At 40.3% G+C, this 24,526-nt stretch overlaps 1 protein-coding gene and 1 long non-coding RNA gene across 6 annotated transcripts in view; one reads left to right on the top strand and one right to left on the bottom strand.

Moving 5' to 3' along the window:
• LOC121718781 overlaps positions 1-3,027 on the bottom strand; it is a 37,088-nt gene extending 34,061 nt beyond the window's left edge. The window contains exon 1 of the long non-coding RNA XR_006034011.1: positions 2,991-3,027. This is a non-coding gene — a long non-coding RNA (uncharacterized LOC121718781). The remainder of the gene's footprint in view (positions 1-2,990) is intronic.
• The window catches only part of LOC121718703 (Fc receptor-like protein 5), a 46,052-nt gene extending 24,021 nt beyond the window's left edge, over positions 1-22,031 (top strand). For 2 of the 5 annotated variants that reach the window (XM_042103781.1, XM_042103786.1), the window contains 14 exons: positions 2,446-2,790; positions 2,991-3,275; positions 5,135-5,569; positions 6,364-6,627; positions 6,731-7,081; positions 7,208-7,498; positions 7,649-7,999; positions 15,185-15,481; positions 16,724-17,068; positions 17,158-17,445; positions 18,395-18,739; positions 19,966-20,250; positions 20,565-20,822; positions 21,538-22,031. In XM_042103781.1, the coding sequence (XP_041959715.1) occupies positions 2,446-2,790; positions 2,991-3,275; positions 5,135-5,569; positions 6,364-6,627; positions 6,731-7,081; positions 7,208-7,498; positions 7,649-7,999; positions 15,185-15,481; positions 16,724-17,068; positions 17,158-17,445; positions 18,395-18,739; positions 19,966-20,250; positions 20,565-20,822; positions 21,538-21,611 (4,214 nt within the window). In that variant the 3' untranslated portion in view covers positions 21,612-22,031. The remainder of the gene's footprint in view (positions 1-2,445; positions 2,791-2,990; positions 3,276-5,134; positions 5,570-6,363; positions 6,628-6,730; positions 7,082-7,207; positions 7,499-7,648; positions 8,000-15,184; positions 15,482-16,723; positions 17,069-17,157; positions 17,446-18,394; positions 18,740-19,965; positions 20,251-20,564; positions 20,823-21,537) is intronic. The other 3 variants (XM_042103785.1, XM_042103783.1, XM_042103784.1) reach the window with 3 other exon arrangements.
• The last annotated feature ends 2,495 nt before the right edge of the window (positions 22,032-24,526 follow it).

The raw sequence follows: 24,526 nt of genomic DNA on the forward strand, positions 1-24,526 counted from the left end.
CAAAATACCTTTTTTTTTTCTTTAGCAGCCAGTTGACAATGAAGTAGGGAAAGGTCAATTTAGCAGAATCAGCACCTTATATCATTACCACCTGGGTCTGCTGTGAAAAAATGGTCCTTCGGCTCATATCCGTATCACAGGTTTGGGCCAAATCGGTGTTTTGTATTTTAAACACATCTCCTGACTTCCAGTTGAGTTGCGGAAATTGGACCTGGGACAAATCTGTAAACCGGTGATAAAACAGCATTGCTAGCAGAGCTGGCCCACAGTCAGATACCGTATGTCCGCTACAGGCGGATCTAATGGCTTTTATGCGGATCCGGCCCAAAGGAAATTGCTATCTGGCGTCTGGGGTCAAATTGGAGGGGGGGGAAACGGGTAGTGATATAGCCTTATTCAATTAAGATGTCTCCTGTGGGGGAACAATTAGTTAGGTACACCATTTGCTATTGTAAAGTGACAGCATTCTGTCTGCTTACAATAAACGTCCTGTCCCCACAGTTTCTGCAGTATTTTAAACAAAGAACCAAAAGAATGACATACAGAAAACCACTAAAATCTAACACTACGTACATACGTTATCTAGGCTATAACTGTATCGTATGACTGAAAGAGCTAAGGCCCTATTGGAATAAGGAATACAATCCCAAATAGCGTTAATCAACCAACCACGTTGATGCAAGGAATGCAGTAACAGGTAGAAAGGCAATTATATCTCGCAAACGTAACGTTATAGCTTACAGTTTATTTTATGCACACAAACATAACAGGATGGGCTAGATACCTAAAGTTTTTCCAAATCTATGGTTATCCTATTAGGAATGTACAATTTGCTGTTAATGTTTTTTTTTATTATCCATGACTGATATCGAAAGCCCCTTTAAACGATTTCCTGGCTGGCATAGTCAAGTGTCTAGCTAAAATGATGAGTGCTAGCTTGCTAAAAAACAAATATGATAATGATAGCTATGTAGTTTGCACTGAGTAGGCGTAAGATTAAAGCCCGGTCTTAGCCAGAGGAAGGCTTAAGCCTAGATCAGGGGTGGGCAAACTGCGGCCCGCGGGCCTAATCCGGCCCGCCGAGCATTTCATTTAGTTATCAGGCTCGCTATTTTTTTCCTGCGATAGAGACGACGTTGGTTTAGGTTAGCTTTACCAGAGACTTTCTAATGATGAGACACAGCACTCAAAAAATACTCCATAGAAATTCATGGGGCTAGTTTGTCACGCCAATATGGCCGTTGTCTACACATATCCCACCCCTTCCTCGGCAAAACGTCGACATGTGAATACATTGAGCCAATCATATGGTGTGTTGTGAAGACATCGTGCCAATCATGTGTTGTGATCTCGCCGCTGGCGCAGTTCGACCCAAAGACTGTGCCCGATAAGTGTCCATAAAACGTTGGTATATGGCCGCCGAGTGGAGGGACTTGCCTAAAAGGACTTTGGCTTTACTGCAAACTGCTTTTCACTCTCCTTAGATAACGTTTACAATGTCAATGTCAAAACATCATGTTAAATAGAGATAACATCATGTTAAACTAAGTTAACTCTTAGTTATCTCATTTGCAGCAGATCTAACGTGAACATTATGCAATCCATTTAATTGGGAACGCGTCTGCACTCACGAGAGGGAGAGAGAGCCGCAGGTTCCAGCTGGCTTGTGATTGTTGATAATTGATATCTCCTTCAGAAAGTTTTAAAAGGAAATCATGAAGGCAACAGTAGTTCCCACTACTGACCATTTAAAAACTGTGAGAGGGCCCAGCCGTAGGTCTACTAGCTATAGCGGAGCAGACAGAAGATCATTGAGAAATAAACGTGAATTAAAGCGACTGTCTTAAAGCGACAGTGCACAATTTATACATTTTGTAAAACTGCATAAAATTAGCAGTATTTTTAAGCAATTAATATTTTAAAACAAATACTTTTCATACTAAATTATAGGCTACAAAAAATGTCGTGAGGGGGGGGTTGTTGTGCGGCCCGCCGGCCAATTTTCAAAACCCAATGTGGCCCTGGAGCCAAAAAGTTTGCCCACCCCTGGCCTAGATGGTGCAGCAACTGGTTTATGTATCAGGTTGGACTTAGAGCTGAGTTATGCCCGGCATAGCTTAAGACCAGGCTTAAGCCCTGTTAGTGCCACCGGTCCCTGGAGATGTGGAAGGTCATGGAGCTTGCACATCTGGAAATGCACCTTTTGCAGGCAAGGCCTTGAATACTTCAGGAAGACGATACTTATTTGCATATATTGCAAAAGCATGGCTCCATAGTAGAAGAGTCCAGGTGCTAAAATGGCCTGTTTTATACCTGTCTACTGTCCCAAATTTCTTGTAATGAGTTACTGGCATCATATTTATAGAATTGATCACCTTTCCGATTGTTGGTCTAATCTTGTTTCATGCATTTGTTCTTTTTTGTTTGATGTTTTCAATTCACCAGGACATAGAATTGAGCCCAATCTTTTCAAAGACACAGGAGATCAGCGTCTTCTCAAAGGATCTTCTGTGACTTTTACATGTGCCATTGGTGACCCTTCCCCAGAGTGGCAGTTCCTCTGGTACAGAGTAGTTCCTTTCAGAGATGACTTACCTGCTGACTCACACTGGTCTGGCAGATCTACATATTCCCTGGAGCTCCTGTCAGACAGCAGCAGAGGAGCTGGAGGCTCCTACAGTCTGAACTTAACTGGCCCTGAGCAAAGAGGAGTCTATGTGTGCAGAGCAAAGAAAGAAGAGCCGGTCTATTATACAGGCTACAGCAACACTGTGTTTCTTTGGTTCAATGGTGGGTGACTTCAGAGTTATCTCAAGTGTTGACCATATACATACATACATACATACATACATACATACATACATATATATATATATATATATATATATATATATATATATATGTGTGTGTGTGTGTGTGTGTTTGATTTATTTGGTATATACACCATGCTAATGTAGAACTCTGATTTTATTTATCTTCTGTCCAATTACATCCAGATCCTGATTCTCCAAACCATCTGAACATCAATCCCAATGGGACAAATTTTTTTGTGTCTGAATCTCTGTCTCTTAGCTGTGCGGGAAATGGAACTGGTTGGACTCTCCATCGAATCACAGATTTTATAGAGATCTCCCAGTGTCCTTTCACTAGAGGAGCATCATCCTGGGAAAACAGCACATGCCACATCGGTGTTCTGTCTCAGTATGACAGTGGAACGTACTGGTGCCAGTCTGAGTCTGGAGAATTCAGTAATGTTGTCTTTATAAAGGTTCATGGTAAGTCAGTGACCTATGTATCTAGGACTCAGGTATAGTGACCAGGTCAGAGGCTTTAAATCTCAGTGTAGGAGCCATAAATGTTTTCTTTATATTTTGCTTTTCATTATGATAAACTTTATGGGTATTGGTTTATTTTGATTTGTGTTTTTTGTTTATTGGTTATTATGGGACATGGGTGTGGCGCTGGGCGTGTGTGGTGCGCAATTGGATGTCTTAATTAGTCCTACCTGACACCTGCGCTTCAGTTCAGTTTGGCGTGGGGTGAGTACGGGGGAAGGCTATTCTTTTGTGTACTGCACTTCGCACTTCGCACTTCGCACATCGCATGGTATTGAAAAGCCTTATATCTCAACGTTTTGCTCTGCCTTGCATTCGAAAGACTATTGGAGTCTAAAAGGACTATTGGAGTCTTGATTGATATGGAGAGCAATAAACCAGAAGAAACGGGAGCAAGCGTGTGTGGACATTGGATTATTTAGTGCGTGTAAGACAATTTGATTTCCCCCTACTTAGCCCACCGCGGCTTCTGAACAAGTTAGTTAGTTGGATCTGGTAGCCGCAATACAGCCGCTAAATTCAGTATTGTCATAATTGCCATTTTTACTGTCTGCCCATGTTTGCTTCTTCTAGTTCTCTTTGCTTTAAATCAGGAACAGGGGTGTCGCTAGCAGCTTAGCCCATAGAGTCTAAACGGTTCTCATAATTTCAATTTTGCCTGCCCTTGCTGCTCTCGTCTCAGGGTTTTACAATCAGAGTTTAAACAATGGATTCTGCATTATTTGCTTTTTTTTTTTTTTAAAAGTGTCAGAGATCTGGGGCTAATAAAAAACCATCCGGGGCTATAGCCCCCGAATGCCCATGCCTACTGACGCCACTGATCAGGAGTGTCAAACTCATATCAGGCAGTGGGCATTTGTTGGAATGAGATCTCATAGGGGCCGTCATTATCATGGTCATTATCATTTTTCTGCATGGGTATCAGAGTGTAGTTTGATGATATACTCCTTTACTATATCCACTTGTGAGCAAACAAGTACAAATCGTGTGCTCACATATACTGCTCTTTTTCTCTTGAAATACCCTACTTCCATTAGTTTTTTTTGTTCTTTTCCTTCCTAAGAATGGTTTGTTGTGCTAGGTTTAATCAATTTATCATATAATAGAGATGTGGCTTATTACACATTGTTGAAGACAACTGGATGAAGGATCGGGGAGGGAATCGGAGACTATAGTACTGTCTAGATATCCACAGAGAACACGAAACCCACCAGACAGATTAAGTCTGTAGGCCATATCTTAGTGATAGTGGTCAACCAGTAATTTTTGATAGTTACATTCTGTGCTTGTTTGGAAGCAGGTAGGTTGTGAAGATCTGCATTATTTGTTTTCTTTTCTATACAACGTAGATTGTAGAAGGAAGGAGTGTTATGGTTCAGGCTCCTGCAATAGCCTCTCTGTTGGTAGGCTACGACTCTTCTTTGTATGGTGCGTCTTACGTCATACGTTTTTGTAATGTTTGCAATGGTCTTCAGTAAAAGCCCATGAAGAGATCTCCGTGTTTTATTAAGCCCAATCACTACAGTGAATATAATTTTTCTTTTTTTAGAAAAGTTTTATGTTTTTTCTTCTAATTTTCCCTTCCCACCCAAAACATCTGGGGGGCAATATGAAATGAGATTTGGTCATTTTCTTGTTTGTCTTAATTTCAACTTTACTGAGAAATATGCCTATTCCTGGTCTCAGCCTACTAGTACATCTCTAGTAGTCAAGATGGTTTTCACACTGCACAACTAGATGGGAGAACGAAAAGGAGAGCAGTCATTATTTGTTTTATGACATACTTTCATCTTTTACAGATGTTAGGGTATATATAACAAGTGAATCTGGCAAATGGATGGTTGAAGGAATGCTACTTGAAAAAGAAGGCTTAGCTAATTTGCGCTTTGTTGGAAGTGGACATGCATCTGGCGCCTGGACAATTGAAGGAAAACAGTTTGAAAAAGGAGACTTTGTTAAGTTGCGCTGTATGGTGGAAAAGTCTTCAGTAGACAGGATCCTCTGGTACAGAGTTGTTCCGTTCAGAGATGAGCTTTCAGAGATGCCACACTGGAACGGTGATACAAGATACTCTCTGGAGCTCGTTTCAGACGGTAGGAAAGAACTACTACATGACGACTACTACATCCTCAACCCTGCTGCTCCTGACCACTCAGGTCTCTACGTGTGCCGAGCAGAGAGGGGAGAGCCTGCCTACTACACCTACAGCTCCCCTATGTTGATCTGGATTAAAGGTAACACCACTGCACATACAGCTCCCCTATGTTGATCTGGATTAAAGGTAACACCACTACACATAAAGCTCCCCTATGTTGATCTGGATTAAAGGTAACACAATACTACACATACAGCTCCCCTATGTTGATCTGGATTAAAGGTAACACCATACAGCTCCCCTATGTTGATCTAGATTAAAGGTAACACAATACAGCTCCCCTATGTTGATCTAGATTAAAGGTAACACCACTACACATACAGCTCCCCTATATTGATCTGGATTAAAGGTAACACCACTACATATACAGCTCCCCTATGTTGATCTGGATTAAAGGTAACACCACTACACATTCAGCTCCCCAATGTTGATCTGGATTAAAGGTAACACCACTACACATACAGCTCCCCCATGTTGATCTGGATTAAAGGTAACACCATACAGCTCCCCTATGTTGATCTAGATTAAAGGTAACACCACTACACATACAGCTTCCCTATGTTGATCTGGATTAAAGGTAACACCACTACATATACAGCTCCCCTATGTTGATCTGGATTAAAGGTAACACCACTACACATACAGCTCCTCTATGTTGATCTGGATTAAATGTAACACCACTACACATACAGCTCCCCTATGTTGATCTGGATTAAAGGTAACACCACTACACATACAACTCCCCTATGTTGATCTGGATTAAAGGTATCACAACTTGTCTGATCTGTTTACCCATTGATTCCAATTTTTGACCTACGCCTTTCAATGTTTTAAAAGAGCTGTTTTAACAATCTTATCTATCCTCTACTACAGACTCTTCTCCAGGTTTCCTAAACCTCAGTCCCAACAGGACACAATTCTACAAAAATGAGTCTGTGTCATTCAACTGTGAGGTGCCAGGCAATGCAAGTGGTTGGATCTTGAGAAAATACAGGAACAATGTAGATTCAGTGGAGATTGAGACTCTGGGAAAGGCTACATTCAACATCAAATCCCTCAACATCTCTCATAGTGGAAACTACTGGTGCCAGTCTGAATCAGGAGAGTTTAGTAATATTGTTTACGTGAGAATACACAGTAAGTAACTCTTAAATATTTTTGATTTTATTTATTTATTTTCAAAAAACAATTCAATCCTATTTAATTGAATGATTTTACATTCAAATGTTATGCCTTTTAGCAGATAGACCACGTCCATTTGTGTACGATGCTCCAGAGGGTTGGCTGACTGCAGGAGATTCTGTGTCTTTGCGCTGCAGTCTAGGCCAGTACACCTCAACCTCTGACCCAAGGTGGAGAATCCTCTGGTACAAAATTGTTCTTTACAGAGAAGAGCTGCCCACTTTTACAGACAAAGAGAGCAGCTCTAAATACTCCCTGGAGCTCCTCCCAGACAGCAGTGGAGATGGAGGCTCCTACACCCTCAACTCAGTTGGCCCTGAGCACTCTGGTGTCTATGTGTGCAGAGAAGAGAGAGAGCAACCTGTTGATCACACAGAATATAGTACACCTAAACTTCTCTGGGTTATAGGTAGGTGTTGGAAGACCCAGTTAATGGAGGCTTTGGAATTGCTGTAATTTATTTTTAGTAGAGTAAATATGTTTTGATAAGTGAAACATGTGGACTTTAATCCTGTCCTGTCACTTACTCCTCCAGATCCTTCCCCTAAAGCTGCTCTGACCATCAATTCCAACAGAACGCAGTATTTTCAGTCAGAGTCCCTCTCACTGAGCTGTGTGGCGCAGGACAATGCCAGTGGCTGGAGTCTGAGGCGATTCACATTTTATTACCCTTCCTCTCTCTCAGGATGTCCTTTCAACAACACAGTGACTAGGGATCAGTCCACGTGTAACATCAGCTCACTTGATGTGGCAGACAGTGGAGTGTACTGGTGTCAGTCTGAATCTGGACAGTATAGTAACGCTGTCAAGATATCAGTGAATCACAGTAAGTTATGACCACAAAAGCACGGAAGACTAATGTACTCATCATGCTTTCTGTCAACACACGTGATGAAATGCTCCTAAAGTTGATATCCTCTGTGTATTCATTCTTATTTATACTTGACAACCTCACTGTGTGCTGTAATGCTTGTAGATCCTAGACCAACGTTAGATGTATCTCCAACCTGGCCAGCTAAAGGAGATACTGTGACTCTGAAGTGTGATGTGTCAGGATCCTCATCTGGCTGGAGATTCCACTTTTACAGAGTCATTGTTCCAATTGAGGAAGTTCTCCCTTCAGAAGATACCAACTTCTATTCACATGAGCTGAAATTATCAGAAAACTCTACTGAGCTCCTCTCAGACAGCAGCAGAGAGGCTGGAGGCTCCTACACCCTCAGCACTGTGGGTCCTGAACACACAGGGTTCTATGTGTGCCGAGCACAGAGACCAAATTCATTCTCTTACACCCCTTACAGCAACCTTAGGCATCTGTGGGTAAAAGGTAAGATACCCTTTTTGTAGCACATATTTGCACAGTTAGAAAACTAGACAAAGTCATAATTTTGACTTTGTCTAGTGTCTAGAAAGGTTGGATTCAAGTGTAGAGTTTCTCATTTAATTTAAATATTGTAAACCTATTTTGGACAACAGTTTTGTACATAAGTGCTTAATTATCAGGGTGCTCAGAAATAAATGGACATGCTAATCAGAGTTACACCAATCATTTTAAATACTTGATTTAAATCCTTTATGATCAATGACCACCTGAATTCTGGAACCTGTGGACTCCAAATGTTAGGGTTTCTCCTTAGTGATGGGTTGTCAGGCTTTAGGTGCAGTAATCTCCACTTATTTATTTTTACCACCATCAGTTTTTCTTTTAGTCAGATAAATTGCTTTTTGCTGGCTTGTGGCCTAGTGACTAACTTCAGCTACTGACTTCAAAGGTGCTATGGGTAGGATTCCATTAGTGTTGAATGCACCTTTATGATGGTTATGACACTGTTACTGTTATGTGACTTGCATTGTATTGTTTTTAGTACAGTGCCACACATGGTAAAGTGGTATTACAAGAGCGCCAGCCCGACGCTAGCTGGTTTGACATGTTATTTTTGCTAGTGCAGTACCTGTTCAAAACATGCTTTTCCTGTAGGAAACTGTTACAGCTGTAGTGTGCTTGTGTGTTTGGTGTTCTGCGCTCCTTTGTGTCCATGTCCGCCTACTCCTGATTGCTGCATGGGGGTTCCTGATTGGGCCCTTAAAGTGTGACTTGTCAAAATGCAACCCATTTTTGTTAATGTACCGTAGTCAAACTTTCGTTCGTGAATCAAATACGCCTGAAATGGGCGCAAAAACGTTAGTACATCTGGCCCTCTGAGTACACAAACAATGTTCTCAATGCTCAAGTTCATGTGTAGAGACCCTCGTGATACTTCGATCAAAGTTTCATGTTGTGTCGAGCCTTCTTAGTGTTTGAAAAAAAGCGATTTTGATTCTGACTTTGCCAAAGAGAAAGGGCTTCTCTTCTTCTTTTGACAGATGGTGTTCAGCATGTAGGGCTGAGGACTTTGCTTCTGTGCGTGAGCTGCTGTAAGAGTTTAAAAACTGCTTGCCGGAGTGTACGGCGGTTTACTTAAATGAGCAGAAGGTTACTACATTGCAGCAGGCCGCAGTTCTTGCAGATGAATTTACTCTTACGCACAAAAGTGTTTTTAATAGATCAGACTATCCACACAGTATTCCCCAATACTCTGAAGAATCTCAAGATAAAAACCTGAATATGCCAGTTCATCTTTGTTGAGATCAAAGATTGAGACACTGTGCTTCTTCTGTCACAAGCCTGGTCACATAGTTGCTGAGCGCCTGGCAAAAGCAGCCAAAAGGTGGTGGATTCATTAAAACGGTGTCTCCTGGTGGCCAATCTGTTACCCAGAAAGGGCCTGATGAGTATTATAACCCTTTTATCTTCACAGCATTTTTGTTGCTCACAAGAAAGTCTAAGGACCAGTGTCCAGTCACTGTACTACAAGACACTGGTGGCGCACAGTATTTCATTCTTTCTAATGTCCTGCCATTGAGTGCTACATCCAAGTGTGGTATAAGCACCACAGTAAGACGTATTGGGATGGGTTCTGTGTCCGCACCCCTCCATCGTTTTCATGTCCAGTCTAACCTGGTTACTGGTTTCTTCCCAGTAGCCAGTGGTAGTCCGCTCTCGTCTTCCTGTTGATGGCGAGGATTTCAGAATGGGGAATGACCTAGCTAGAGGTAACATCTTTAGCAGTCATGATGGGAAGAGAAAGGCAGAGACTGCCTCGGTCTGCATTCAATGAGTTCAAAGCAACAGCTTCCAGATGCAATCAACTTCATCAAGTTGCATGGAATCAACTTCAGATCTTTAAAAAGACACTGAGCGCTGTTCCATGCAGCCAATAAACGGTTTCGAATCAGTTTATTGGGAATAAAACGAATATGCGTGTGTCTTGTAAACACCTTATTCTGATTGAAATAAACCGAAAAAGGCCATATTCGGTTTACTCATGAAAACACCTTAAACGGAATATGCTCCCAGAAGGAAGAGTGTTGTAGGCCTGCGCATGCTCAATTCGCACAGAATTAGGATAAAATACTAGCCTGGGTGCCAATCCGAACTTAGTCCCGCCCCACAGGAAGTTCGGTCTGGCATTGCTCCATTGTGGGGCAAGTATGCTCGCCCTAAATCAGGCGGACCAATCAAATCAGGCTTTACGATGATGGACAGGTGAGCAACAGTGCTTGGTCTATCACGTCATCTGAGCACGCTTAGATTAGGCTTATGTTTGAAACAAAAACGCTGTGGCTAGAAGGATACATGGCTTTTAAGACCCCATATGGAAAATTCATATTATTTAATGAGTTTGTATCACTGAAAACGATTATTTCCGAAAACTTTGGCCAAAGTTGAGATGTGGGAAAACTGGTGGTTTCACTTTCATCAAGGGAAAACAGCGCTGTTGCATTGCGACATGTTCCCTCGTTCGTTTGAAATCTCTGATTGACCACCTGTTCGAGGGATTTGCGACAGCCTTTCCCAGCTGTTTAACATGTTTGTAGCATATCACTGTTCAACAGAATTTTTTTAAAAACGGAGGGGATATAGGAGCAGAAGGATGGTTCGTGTGTTTTCTTCCTACACCTCACGGTTGGCTATTTTGTTGCTCTGATTGGTTAGGTCTATCCAATTGAGTGCAGAGGCATTCCCCCTCTGTATCGGTTGAAGCACGCCCCATAATTACGTCCCAATGGAGCAGTATCAGACTCATATTCTGACTAGAATTTGAGTATGACAACGTCAGGCTAATAAAATACACCAATTGTCTCACGCACTTTTCTAATCATGGCGAAACAACGCGCACACTTTTGGAAAGACGAGGAGACAAACTTATGTCTTGCAATCATGCAAATGTCATGGAGTTCATCGACAGGAGAAAATTACGTAATAGCGACGTTTTTTAAAAAGATTTGTAAAAACTTAATGCGGCTGGCTATCGACATACGCCTGAACAAGTGAAATACAGGTGGAAGACCCCGAAGACGTTGTATTATTCAGCCAAAAGAGGGAATTCCACCAGCGGAGATTTACGTCATTAAGTTGGGAGCCTATAGACCTCTCCAGAATAAGTCCCGCCTCCGTAACTTCCGTATCCATCCAACTTCCTGGCATCGATTGTCTATGGGAAATAACATGGCGTTTCGAAATATCATACCGGTAAAACATCTGTAGGTAGCGAAGTAGAAAAAGCTGGTGGGCAGATTGTCCTACACACTTCTGCCATCTAGTTTCCACTGGATTTTTTGATTTTCGGTGCCGTTTAAAATAAAAAAATCCAGTGGAAACTAGATGGCAGAAGTGTGTAGGCCAATCTGCCCAGCAGCTTTTTCTACTTTGTCACCTACAGAGTTTGACAGGTACGATCTTTCAAAACGCCATGTTATTTCCCATAGACATTTGACGACCGAAGGTGGGGATGGATACAGAAGTTAGGAGGCGGGACTTATTCTGGAGAGGTCTATAGAGCTGCACAGTCCCGCCCACAGCCGATGCCGGATGTAAAAATTCAATGCAATTTCTCCATTGACAATTGCGGTATAAGCCATAAAAACTTAACTGCACGTGGTAGACTTAAAACCAGCTACGGCTGTACTAAGCGATTGTATATGCTCCTATAGACACCAAGAGTTCATGGGGCACTAACCTTGTTTTGAGATAAATGCCTTTTGGATAAGTACTTCATTACCCACAATCCTGAACAATCCCACAATCCCACAGTGATACCTCTGATTGGTGGAAAGGCCGTTATGGTCATAGTTTGAAACTTTCTCTGCGAAAAATATTGACAAAGATGACGGAGTCTTTTACTGCCTATGGCGAAAATCTTAATGTGAATAAAAACTTTCTTGACGAATATTGGTACTTGTATCAACAAGGATTGGGGTTTATACATCACACGAACTTAGTCAGGGCCAATACACTATCAAATAGACCACTGTAAATGTTAGTTTAAACACTCAAACTTTTCAGGTAGCCGATATGCTAACCTTTAGCATTTCCGACATTGTATGTCATTACATAATGCAGCTAACATTAGCCTACATGCTGCAACACAGGTATGAATATATTATGTTTTAGTGAGTGTCCAAAGGGGTGAAAGCCACTTTAAATCGGGTCACATTATTGACTGTTGTGTGTCCGAGAGTCAGTTTGTGGGTTTTGTAAGGGCCAGCATGAGGGACAAGACCTACAAAGTTGTGGTGAGTTAAGCAGGGAGGTTGGTAACGTTAATGCTGCTAGCAGTGCTAGTTAACATTAGCTAGGCTACTGAAGCCTTCATACTGTATGATTCATATCAATCATTAACCTAGGAATACTTCTTCGTGCATTTAATGAACATTTTGTGTAATAATTCACGGCAAATTAATGAACTGAATATGGTGGTCCCAAGAGCAGACCATGCACCAGTCTATGCATCAGCCCGACTGAGTAATGATGACGGACGGCATAGGATGAGTCAGGTAATGTTACGAAGCACTGCTGTTAACGTTAACCGCTTTCACACACACACACGATATAAAATACACGATGATAAATATAAAATTAAATATCAAAACACTATTATTTACACGATTACTTCTGAAATAACTGCTATTAACTGCACATTCACTATATAAAAATCACCGTTTGGAGGAAAGGGTTCGCGTGCTGTGGCCGGTTGGAAATGGTTGAAATGGCAAAATAAATTGCGCCGATTTTGCCTATTAAGGTTTTGCACCTACGTCATAATGTCATGTGACCGTTTGTTTACAACTAGAGTGGTAGGCAAGAATGGTAGGCAAGCCTACAACAGTCGGGTTGCATAGGCTACACATAGTTACAAATAGCTTCAAAATTGAAATTTTAATATCAAATATTGACCGGGATGCCGACCAGGCCCTAACAGTTGGTTTTACAATAAGAAGCAAAAAGGCGACGAACGATCATTTAGCCTACCTATCCTCGTTGGTTGTGGAGGATAACTAATAAAAAGTTTCACACAATTAATGAACTTTATCACTCACATTCTGAGTTTTTCTGGGTGGTTATATATCCATGCAGATAGTCTTTGAATAAGCCATCGCTGTTATATGATATAATATGTTATAGGATTCATGACTAACGGCATTAATGTTACATGATGCTGACTGACGCTGGCTATAACAGTAACTTCTAGGCTACCGTTTTAAAGTCTGCTGAGTCTACTGCCTACCAAAACCTGTTGCTGTTCAGTTGAAGTTAAATGATCAAATATTGTTTGATTTTGTGTCAGCTTTCAGAAGGAAGACATGTTCCTTTCTGGTCAAATTTCACAGCTTCTAAGAAAGGCTATCGTCTTCGTGTAAACCGAGTTTTGAACAGAGAAAAAAAGTTAGGCTACCATTAGGCTACATGCAGGTTCTCCCATAACGTCGATACAGATCAATGCACCAAATCAGGGTGATTTTAGCGAAACAATGTTCCTGTGACAGGCTATCAAAATATTGAACAATGGGATAACATTTCATCATCACCTTTATTGATGCCTGAAATGTTGACATTGCTGAAATACAGAGATGTAGCCTACTGAGAGGCAGCTGCAGACAACGATGTTCAGTGGGTTCAACTTGTCCCTTGCCTACCAGCTGGATGTAAACAAAGCTATAGAACCTACAATACGTCACATGAAAAACGTTAATAGACCCTTTCAACAATAAAAAACAAAAACAATGCTTGAACGTTCTATTTGGGCCCCAATCTACTTCCTCTGCATATGGAATGTTAAAAAGGAAGTCTTGTGGGGCCAACTATGATGCTGATAATGGAACTCTCTTGAAAGGGTCCATATTATTCAGTGAGGTGCGGTGGTTTATGGGATGAGTAGTTCCTTCGCTCGGAAATGAAAATATGTACACAGTCTTGTACCTCTTGACTTTTTTTGGATTTTCTCTTAGTTTTTTCACTCGAAATGATATGTTGTATGCTTATGAGTTATGCCGTAGCTGGTTAGCCTAAGACATGCTGTAAAACTCTTTAGATACGGATTTTTCCAAACGTCAATGGGACAAATGAATGGGAATCTTACATCCGGCACCTAACCGCATTTTGGCTGTAGGCGGGACTGTGCAGCTCTATATGTGGGCTGCGTCGCTGACTTATGGCCCTTTCCTTTTGTATCGTAAATCCTCGTACGCCCACCCGTACGACATGTACGAATGAGTAGCTAGCGCGAACGCTGGGGTTTGTAGTCTTTTTGGGAAGTACATGGATGCCACCAGGGCAGCAGCTGTCTCGTTAGTGGTGGACATTTGTCTAGAGCACGAGAACACGTCCCTTATTCTCCCTTGTTGGGTATGGTCAATGTGAATTAATAATAAAATCTTTTTTTTAGTAACTCAATTTCGCCTATTTCAATTTCAACAAGTGCTGTCGCGTTTCTCTCGAGCCACGAGGGGCATTAGCAGGCTAGTCATTGTTATTGTTTTGTGCTACATGTAGCCAAGACCTGAAATGCATGAATTGGTGACCGGATTGAAGCAGCAATGTAATCTAGTGTGTAAGAGCATTGCATCGACATTAAAATTACCAACACAGTACAAATGCAAAGAAAATACATGTCATCTCATCTCAACTATGGGCGCAGCCATGTTTGTCGTAAGGTCGTACGGCCACCTCAGGGTACCCTCAAGAACTCCGAGGTAAAGGGGGCGTGCCTGCGTGAAATGCCGCAAGAAAGCTGGGTAATTTACACTTTCCAACTCGGGCGGGGGATTTGAGATACAAAAGGAAAGGGCGAAATAAAAATAAATTTGTCTGAGGCCGCAAAGATGTCGGAACCATTTAAGAGAAGTCAGTTCTTCATCAGCCTCAGGCATATGGCATAATCGCCATACTCTGCATATGTGCTGTATTGTACAGTATAATACTTTTACTAACTGTTAATGTGTTGGGACAGCTTAAAGCTTAACAACTATATGAAATTGCTAGAAATGTTTTATAACTTCCATTTTTAGAGAAAGCCAGGGAGCGACTAGAGAGGAACTAAAGGGCCATATGTGGCCCTCGAGCCGCAGGTTGCCTACCCCTGGTCTAGTGTGTTCATTTCAGAACTGATATAGTTTCTCTGTTGCATTCCAGATCCTTCTCCTCCAGCTTCTCTGGGTATCTATCCAAACAAGTCAGATTACTTTTCATCTGAGTCTGTCTCACTGACCTGTGAAGTGAAGGGCAATTCCAGTGGTTGGACTTTGAGACGGTTCACAAACAACAACAATCATGTGCTGACAGCATCACACTGTGCTTTCAAGCATGGAGCAGTTACTTGGGATGAGAGGCCATGTCATCTAAGATCATTAAGGACTGTAGATAGTGGACTTTACTGGTGTCAGTCTGAATCTGGGGAGTACAGCAATGCTGTCAATATATCGGTACATGGTAAGTTGTATTGTTATTATTTCTTTACACCTAGAGTTCTAAATGTATTGTAAACATGTTAGACATGTATATGTATTATTGAATCCTATGATTACACTGGGCACCCATGTGAATTGTGAAATAGGTTTGCAAGATCTGTAATCTCTGAAGGAATCAAGGCGTAGCCTATACTTTTGCCCGAGATGCTTTTGTATAAGAAAACGTTTTTTTTTTCTTCTTTAAAAAATCTATTGGCTCATTTTCAGACATCCCAACTCCCCTGGAAGTTCTGGGACTCACCAGCATATTAATAGCGGCTCCCTGAAAATCCCCAAATTAGATAAAATCTTCTGGAATCTAGAGCGAACAAGAGCGAGGCCGAGACTTCAAATCGTGTGTGTAGTGCGCACACGACGGAGAGGGGGAGAGAGAGAGCGGTATGGGGGAGCATTTGGTGTGTTTGAACCTGCCGTTATTGTTAATGTAATTAATGTCTACACAGACCCAGTTGGGTTGGGCACTAGGGAATCAGCACATTATGATAAAAAGGATTGATGCGTGTGTTAAAATTGTTATTATTGGGCAAACAAGATATTCAGTATCGTAGTGAAGATGTAAGGAGCAGAATATAACAGAAGGTTTTGTTACAACACAGTTAACGCCGGAAATACATGAGCGTATATTCTACACAGCATGTAACCTCTACTCTACTAGTCTCACACACATATATATTTTAGCAAAGCTTTAGTGGAATCCTGCTGTTGCATGCACAGTCTTGTGTGCAAGCAGATTGCGCAGAGATGTGCTCACTCGTCGTCAAAATACCAACACGCTGTTTGATTTTGGGCTCCTTGCTGTTAAACGGAATGACAGATATCACTTTCACTGGTTCAATGGATGTTACGCCCAAAATAGTATACACATATGATTAATTCCGAAACATAAGAACAATCCTTTTGAACCATGTGCCTGGCGCGGAAACCATTTCCCCCCACAGTCAAAACAGCAAAAGTGGATTCAGACACCCTAGGACCCTGTGTCTTTTTAGCTCGAATCTATCAACACATCCATATTATTAGCTTTTGTTCCAGTTTTGTGTCTAATGGTGTTTTAAAATGCCGTCACAGACAGACTGCATCACTCTGTTAATAGAGCCTATTTATTCTGAAGGTTATTTAACTGTCATTCTTATCTAACGATCTTCTGTCACATATTCTGTCATGGCAATGTGTTTTCCTACTAAAGTAATCCTTTGTTTTACAGTTCAAAACCCAACTACATTTCTACGAGTCTATCCAAACCACTGGGTTATGGAAGGAACTTCAGTGACAATGACTTGTGGGGTTTATCCATCACAGTTATCCATAGACTGGAAATTCTACTGGTACAGAGTTGTTCCCCCTGGAGAAGGCATCCCTGTTAAATCTGACAGATCCGGTCATGTGAAGACGTTCTCTGTACAGCTCCTCACGAACAGTGATAGTGGATCTACAGAGTCCTACAATCTGAGCTCAGTTGGTCCACAACATTCTGGAATATATATGTGCCAAGGAGAAAGAGGAGATTATTACACTGGGTACGGCAGGCCCCATCTAGTGTGGGTTACAAGTGAGTGTTTGAGAAAACGTCTAATTATCTAAAGTGCGTGTTGGTGTTCACCAGAAGTGCTTTTTCTAATACCTTTACCCCAATCACAGGTCCTTCACCCTCTAGTTGGCTAAGGGTCAGTCCCAACAGAACTAACTTCCTTCAATCTCAGTCTCTGTCACTGAGCTGTAAGGGGCTTGGGAACCCAGCTGAGTGGACAGTGAGGCGGTACACATCTGGAGAGCTTTCAGACTGTCCTTTTAACTCAAGATCAGGCAATTGGGCCGAGTCCACGTGCAACATCAGCTCTCTAGACACTTATGACAGTGGTGTGTACTGGTGCCAGTCTACATCTGGAGAGCTCAGTAATGCTGTCAACATAACAGTTCACATACCAGGTACATTTAATAATAATAATAATAATAATAATAATAATAATAATAATAATAATACATTTTATTTATAATGCACATTTGCATAACACGTCCCGCAAGATTGAAATTATTACTCATAATTTGGAGGGTGATGAGAAAATATTTCTTTGCAAGTCTGCATAATTTAGAAACTATGATAAAGGAGATATTTTACTTTAATATACTGTACATAAATGTAATCTGAAAAGTGTTCACTCATAATTCTAGCATAGAGGAGTTGCTGATTTTTTTCTCTTTAAGGCAAAAACTTAAAAAAAATAAATAAATAACATAGAGCCCTGTTGTTTGGATCACCGAGTTCTGTCAGTAAGAAAAACGAGTTGGTGCTACATAGCTTGAGTTATCCTGAGCTGAACAAATATAAATATACAAACCATAAATCTAAGAATTAATAAATAAAGTGTAAACTGAAGAGATAAGTCTTTAGACCGCTCTTGAAAGATCCAAAACTACCGCAGGAATGCAGAACACTAGGAAACTCATTCTTTGTGAAGAAACAGTATAAATCCAATGTTTGTGCAGGCAGACACATACCTTTCCCTTGGTTGCTTCCTGTAAAGTCCAAAACACTGGATTTATACTGTTTCTTCACAATCACTGAGTTATACACGCAAAGTGTTGTCTTGTAAGGATTCCGTTCATCCGTCTGTTAAGAGGTACAAACACAGTCTAAAATCTGCCCCCATAGCATAGCTTTGTGGCCGTTTGGCGGAGCTAACCACAATAACTGGAGCATTTTTTTTTTTTGGTTCGGTGACCTTGAACAACAGCGCTCTATTATTCCCCTTCAAGGTGTCGGAGAGTGAGGGAGTGAGGTTTACTACTGCACAGTGCTTGATAGTTTGCTGGCTGCTATTGCATAAGCATAAAACTGTTTTTCTTCATAGAACTATCATATTCATATTTCCAATAGAAACTGTTTATTCATACATCTCAGTCAGCCCAGATCACTGGGTGACTGAAGGATCTGCAGTGACTTTAAGCTGTTCAGTTGGAGCCCCCTTTCCTGGCGTGAGGTTTCACTGGTACAAAGCTGTTCCAGTGAGTGAAGGTTTACCTCTGGTCAGCAATCGTGGTCGATTCCGTGAGGCTAAATACTCTGTGGAGCTGCTGTCAGACAGCAGCAGAGGAGCTGGAGGCTCCTACACTCTCAGTTCCTCTGCTCCAGAACACTCAGGCCTCTACGTCTGCAGAGCCGAGATAGAAGAGCTGGCCGCTTACGCTGAGTACAGCCATCCTGTGCTCCTTACAGTAACCGGTAGGTGATGAAGAGGAGTGTGTTACATTTATTGAAAGTTATAGAACTTTCTGTCATTTTTTTAACAATTCTTTTTTTTTGTTACTGATACTAACAATTTAAATTAATTAATCTTCACTTTCAAAACATTTGCTTCTGTAAAACAAGTATAAAGTATAGTATATAGTATAAAGCCTGTTTCAATTGGTGTTTTTATGGATTAATCAGTTTATGTAATTTCTAACTTTTACTCTACTTTTCTGTACATGCATAGTTTTATAACCATCATGTGAATGACACATTAATACACAACTCTCCGCTAGCTGCCAAGTATTTGTGATGCTGTTTTGTGGTCTATGTTAAAAACCTGTATAACAGATTCAGCCCAATTAGGCTACAATAGCTAGCAAGATACATAGTAACTTTTACCAATGCACTATATAAATAAACTTGACTTGATTTGAGCTGCTAACGAAGCTGTTCTTTCTGTTTACAAGGCTGTTTATCTATCTAGGTTTAGTTTTAGTTAAGTGCACAAAATGCATGCAGGCTTCAGTAATTCACAGTTATGAACATAGCAACCCTTACATTGGTAAACTTGTTGGAACAGTGTTTTTATTCAACATTTAATAATTCTGTCATATGTCTTTATTTTCTATTGTTCATGCAAATATTCTGTTGTTAATATTCATGACATATGTTTATACTGAGATGACCGCAGCAACAACTGCAAATTGCCTAATAAATATCACCGGTTGTGTTGTGTGGTGAAATGTATGCCACATCAGAGCTCATGGCAATAGGAAATGACACATGGCTTCTTCCATGTATGAGTAGTGGTCAATCATTGGGATATATTTGGTCAGGGAAATAAACATACGGTAACACTTTACTTGACAGTATCGACATGAACACATGAGACTGTCATGACACATAAACCCTAATCCTAACCTCTAACCCTAAACCTAACCCTAATCATAACCCTAAATTGTTATGACAAAAACCGAATGTCACTTAATAACAGAAGCGTTATGTCATGAAGTTTATGACTTTGTTTATGACACGTTCATGACAGTGTCATGTCACTCTTATGACGATACTTTTAAGTAAAGTGTAAATAAACATACATCTGGATTTCTCTAGAAATAATAGTTTAACCTGCACCCTGAGTCTTCTACCTACTAGTTGTTGTAGGTGAAGCTGTTCCGAAAGGTTGTGTGATCTGTCTGTGTTCTCAACTCCTCCAGGTCCCTCTCCCTCTGTCTGGCTTGATGTCATTCCCAGCAGATCCCAGCATTTTGTATCTGAGCCTCTCACTCTGGCCTGCAAAGCACAGGATGCTGCAACGGTTTGGTCAGTGAGACGATTCACTTTATCAAAGGAGCTGTCAGACTGCCCCTTTGATAAGAAATCACAGATGTTGGATCCATCCACATGTAACATCAGCTCTTTAACTCTGTCAGCCAGTGGGGTGTACTGGTGCCAGTCTGAATCTGGGAAACGCAGCAATGCTGTCAACATAACCGTGCACAGTAAGTGATAGGGCAGTCAGAACTTCAAATAAATATCTCTGAGAATGAATTGCAAGAGAGAACAGAACAAAATCAGATTGAGCCAGTTTCACTTTATATAAATAAATATGAATATACCGGATTCATGTAAAAGATTATGGGTCAAAGATGGAATGGCTTCTCTTTACTAATTGTGTTTATAATTTTCATCCTGTAAACAGGAAACACTCCAAGTTCATGAATATGTGAATAGAGTTAAGACCCCTTTAAGTTTAATGTGTAGTTGTCAATCTGAACCATAGCCTGATGCTCACTAATTTTCTGAACTTGTGCAGGTGGCAATGTGATACTGGAAAGTCCAGTGCATCCCTTGAAAGAAGGAGAGAAATTAACACTCCGCTGTTTAGGCCGAAAAAGTGTCAAATCAAACCTCAGTGCCACATTCTATAAGGATGGATTACATGTGGCGAACCAAACCTCTGGAACATTCATGCTACCAAACATCTCTAAGAAAGACGAGGGGTCCTATCTTTGTGAGATCGAAGAGAAATGGGAAAGAAGGTCACCCGGAAGCTGGGTCTCAGTCAACTCAGGTGGGGAAAGCATTTTTTTTTGTTGTGTGTGGGAAAGTGGTAGGCAGGTTTAAACAAACCACAGAGCAACTTCCTGTCTAAGAGACAGTACTCATTGTTTATTTGATTCAAACAGCTTTTGATCCCTCATAGCACAGAAACCGACAAATGTAAATGCAAGTAAATGCAACCAAGCTACAGTTCAAGATAACTCAACATATTTCATATCAAAGTAATAAAAGTAAGTCTTAAGTTAGCATTCATTGTGTAGTGTAGTGTATTTACACACACACACACACACACACACACACACACACACACACACACATATAGAGTGTAGATTTTAAATCACTTTCAGGTTAACATATTTCATTAATGGGAAAGGCTTTTGGATCAAGATGCATGTTTTATCTTTTTCATGTTTATGATTTCAGTTCATTGTTTTTTCTAGAGTCCAAGATATAGCCCCTAAATTTGGATCAATTTGGTTGCAACATGTAAGGACTATGCATAGGACAGTGCATCTCAATATAACCGTTAGGTCTGTCATAATGAACGTGATGCAAAAATGAATAAAAGGACCGCTTATGGCTCAACTCAACTGAACCAACTACAGGTGGCGTTAGTGCTTGTGCCCAGCGGAGGCCAAACTATACAGCTAACTAACTATAGATGGAAATTGCAAAATGTGTAATAGTGACTCAACTTTTTTTGTGTTATTATTTCTGTCCCATAGTTGCACGTGATGAACGCAGAAGACCCTGTAAAAGGCTGAAAACAACGTACCAAAGATCTAAAGACATACTGTAATGTTCTGATTTCGTACTAGCTAATGGTTCTGAATGTTGAATCTTAAACTGTTTGGGTGTAGTGATAATTATTTCTTTTAGAAACATAAAATATGAACAGCTGATCACAGCTGATCAAATCCTGACTATATCCCTAAGCATTTGATCTGACCTCAACCTCATCAACATCAAGATTCATCTGCTGTTTTTTGATAAGTGTTCTGTGTTGTATTAGGACCTAATAATTAGGTGATGGATATCTTTTACCTTTGTTAAACATTATTCTTCAGATTGCGTTTGTGTGAGTTTAGGAGTGCACATTGTAGTGAGTTCAGGGGTGCACATTGTAGTATACAGTGTTTTACTGAGTGTCTATTGCTTTTGTATTATAATATTTTCAATGAACACAATCAAAGTTTTTTTAAAACTGCTTTTCAACCTGTTTTGCCGTCTTCTAGTTTTACTTCTGTTCGACTGATCTAAGAAACTCTCCGAAGGTTCAAGTTCAAGTTGAAGTAGTTTATTATCATGTACTCATAAAATTAATATAATGAAATGATTGTGCTCAAACGTCAGCTCAACTTTAAAGAATATATTAAAAAGGTATATATATTGTGTGTGTAATGGGGGTATGGTGTTTATGGGGTGTGTGGGAGAGGGGGGTGTACCTGTGTGTGTGTGGGGGGGGGGGCATATGTGCCTTCATCAAAGGATGAATGTACTGAATAAATTCACCAAAAAAAAACTCTTAGGCAAGGTTTTGCACAAAAATGTACTGAACAGCACCCATATGATAACCAGTCAATTGGCACCACGGTGACAAGGCTGGGGAATTTCCACTTTCCCTTTTCAGTTAGTTGACCTCAATCTCTCAGAAACAAGACACCAAAAAGAAGTTCCCACACGCCTGTCTTTTCTTTTGACACTTTATGTTCATGCTGTTATTATTATATGGTTATTATTGTTATTATATTGTTTATTTGCTTATTGTTTACAGTTACTCATTCAAAACAGTTACTCATTCTTGTTTTTTTTTATTTAACTATTTTCTGAATAGAAGAATACTGTTTTTGAAATAGAAGACAAAAGAATGAAATGAAAGAAGCTAAGGTCCTCAACAGGTTAACTTCTTGTTGAAGTAATTCCCGGTGACTACCTTTACCTCTTTGCCTCTCCACAATGTATAGAATAAGAAGAAATAAAGAAAAAAAACATTGAATTTGATGTCGTGTCCCTCCTTTTGACTGATATTGTAGAATATACCAAGTTAATAGAAACAAAATGAATGTTTCTAGCAATCTCTAGTGGTAAGTGGTGGTAAGTTTTGTCTTAACAAAAGTAGTGTGAGTCTTCAACACCTGATTTCAAACCTGCCTCTGCAAACCTGTTGTGCACAATTCAATTTTTGACTGGGTCAGGATAATGAAGGCCTATAATGAAGAACTATGTCAAGAAAAGCATAGTGAACCTTCCTAAGGTGCCAGTGCATTTGGCTTCACAGTGTCACAGCTATAGGGTGATGTCTTCATAAAAGTATACAGTGAGTTGGAACAGCAGAACATTTATTATATTAACATTTAAAGCAACACCAAAGAGTTTTTTGTACCTTAAAATAATTTTTCCAAAATCGTTTTTAGTGGTTCATCAACTCGTAACAGGGTGAACGTCACTTCTGTATGAGGCGTCCCCTAGGCCATATATCAAGAATAGGTCGCATATATGCACTAAATGTTTACACATGCACCACTTTTTGTTGTATATATGTACATGAAATGCTTGCGCGCACACCACTTTTTCTTGCACATGCACATGAAAAGCTTGCACATACACTACGTTTTCTTCCACATGCCAATGAAAAGCTTGCATATAAAACAATTCTGTCTTGCAGATTCCCGTCAAAAACTCACACACATTACTTTTACTTCACACATACACCATTTTTGTCTTGCACATCCACGTAAAATGCACACACATACTACTCTTACTTTGCACATACACCACTTTTGTCTTGCACGTCCATTTAAACACACACACACACAGCCTACTTCGCACCAATTTTATTTTCCACGTAGGCCAACTGTTTTACCCTTCGAAAATTGTAATGATGTGAACGATAAATGATGTGTATGCAAGAAGTAAAGTAGTGTGTGTGCGAGGTAACATTTGCAGAGCAATGCTATTGGCTGGCCCACCCAGCCTTTCTCAACGGACCACCATCATGAGGTTTCATTCTTGTATATATTTATCTGTGTTCCACTACCATTATTTAAACATACTAGCATTCTATCATGTATCAGTGCTTCAACAGCCTCCCCATTTAAATCTGTATGTTTACTTCCCCACAAACTATAGTGGGCATTAAAATCCCCCAAAAAAATGAGATCTTTTGATAATGTTCCTCAACAACTCATTTGTTATAAAGCTTTACATGGGTTATAATTAACAATTGTGTATTTACCATTATCCCCATTAAAAAATGCAGTCACTATACATTCATGTTCCTCAGCTGTACCCAATTGTCTGTATGACACTCCTTCTCTAACACAGGTCATACTCCCTCCTCCTCTCTCTTTTCCCCTGTCATACCTAATGGCTGGTATAACCTTTTAAGACAAAATCTAAATGCTGTTTTAACCATGTTTCCTGTATAGAGATGACATCTGGTTTCTTATTTAATTTGTGTACATATCGTGTATATTTATCCAAAAGTAACAGGATTGATGACAACGTGGGGACCAATGTAAAATGTTGATTTTTTTCATAATTTTAAAAACATTTTAAATAAAATTGCTTAATGATCCATGAACAAACACTTGAGGCTTTTTATACGTGCATTTATTTTTATGATAGTTTGACTTTTTTTTTTATCCTAAATAGCCAGTGATACTAGACAAGTCATACCGAGGGACAAGCGATTTTTACAGCTTTTGCAATATA

This window comes from Alosa sapidissima, chromosome 9 (assembly GCF_018492685.1).
Source record: "Alosa sapidissima isolate fAloSap1 chromosome 9, fAloSap1.pri, whole genome shotgun sequence".
In the NCBI taxonomy this organism is placed as follows: domain Eukaryota; kingdom Metazoa; phylum Chordata; class Actinopteri; order Clupeiformes; family Clupeidae; genus Alosa; species Alosa sapidissima.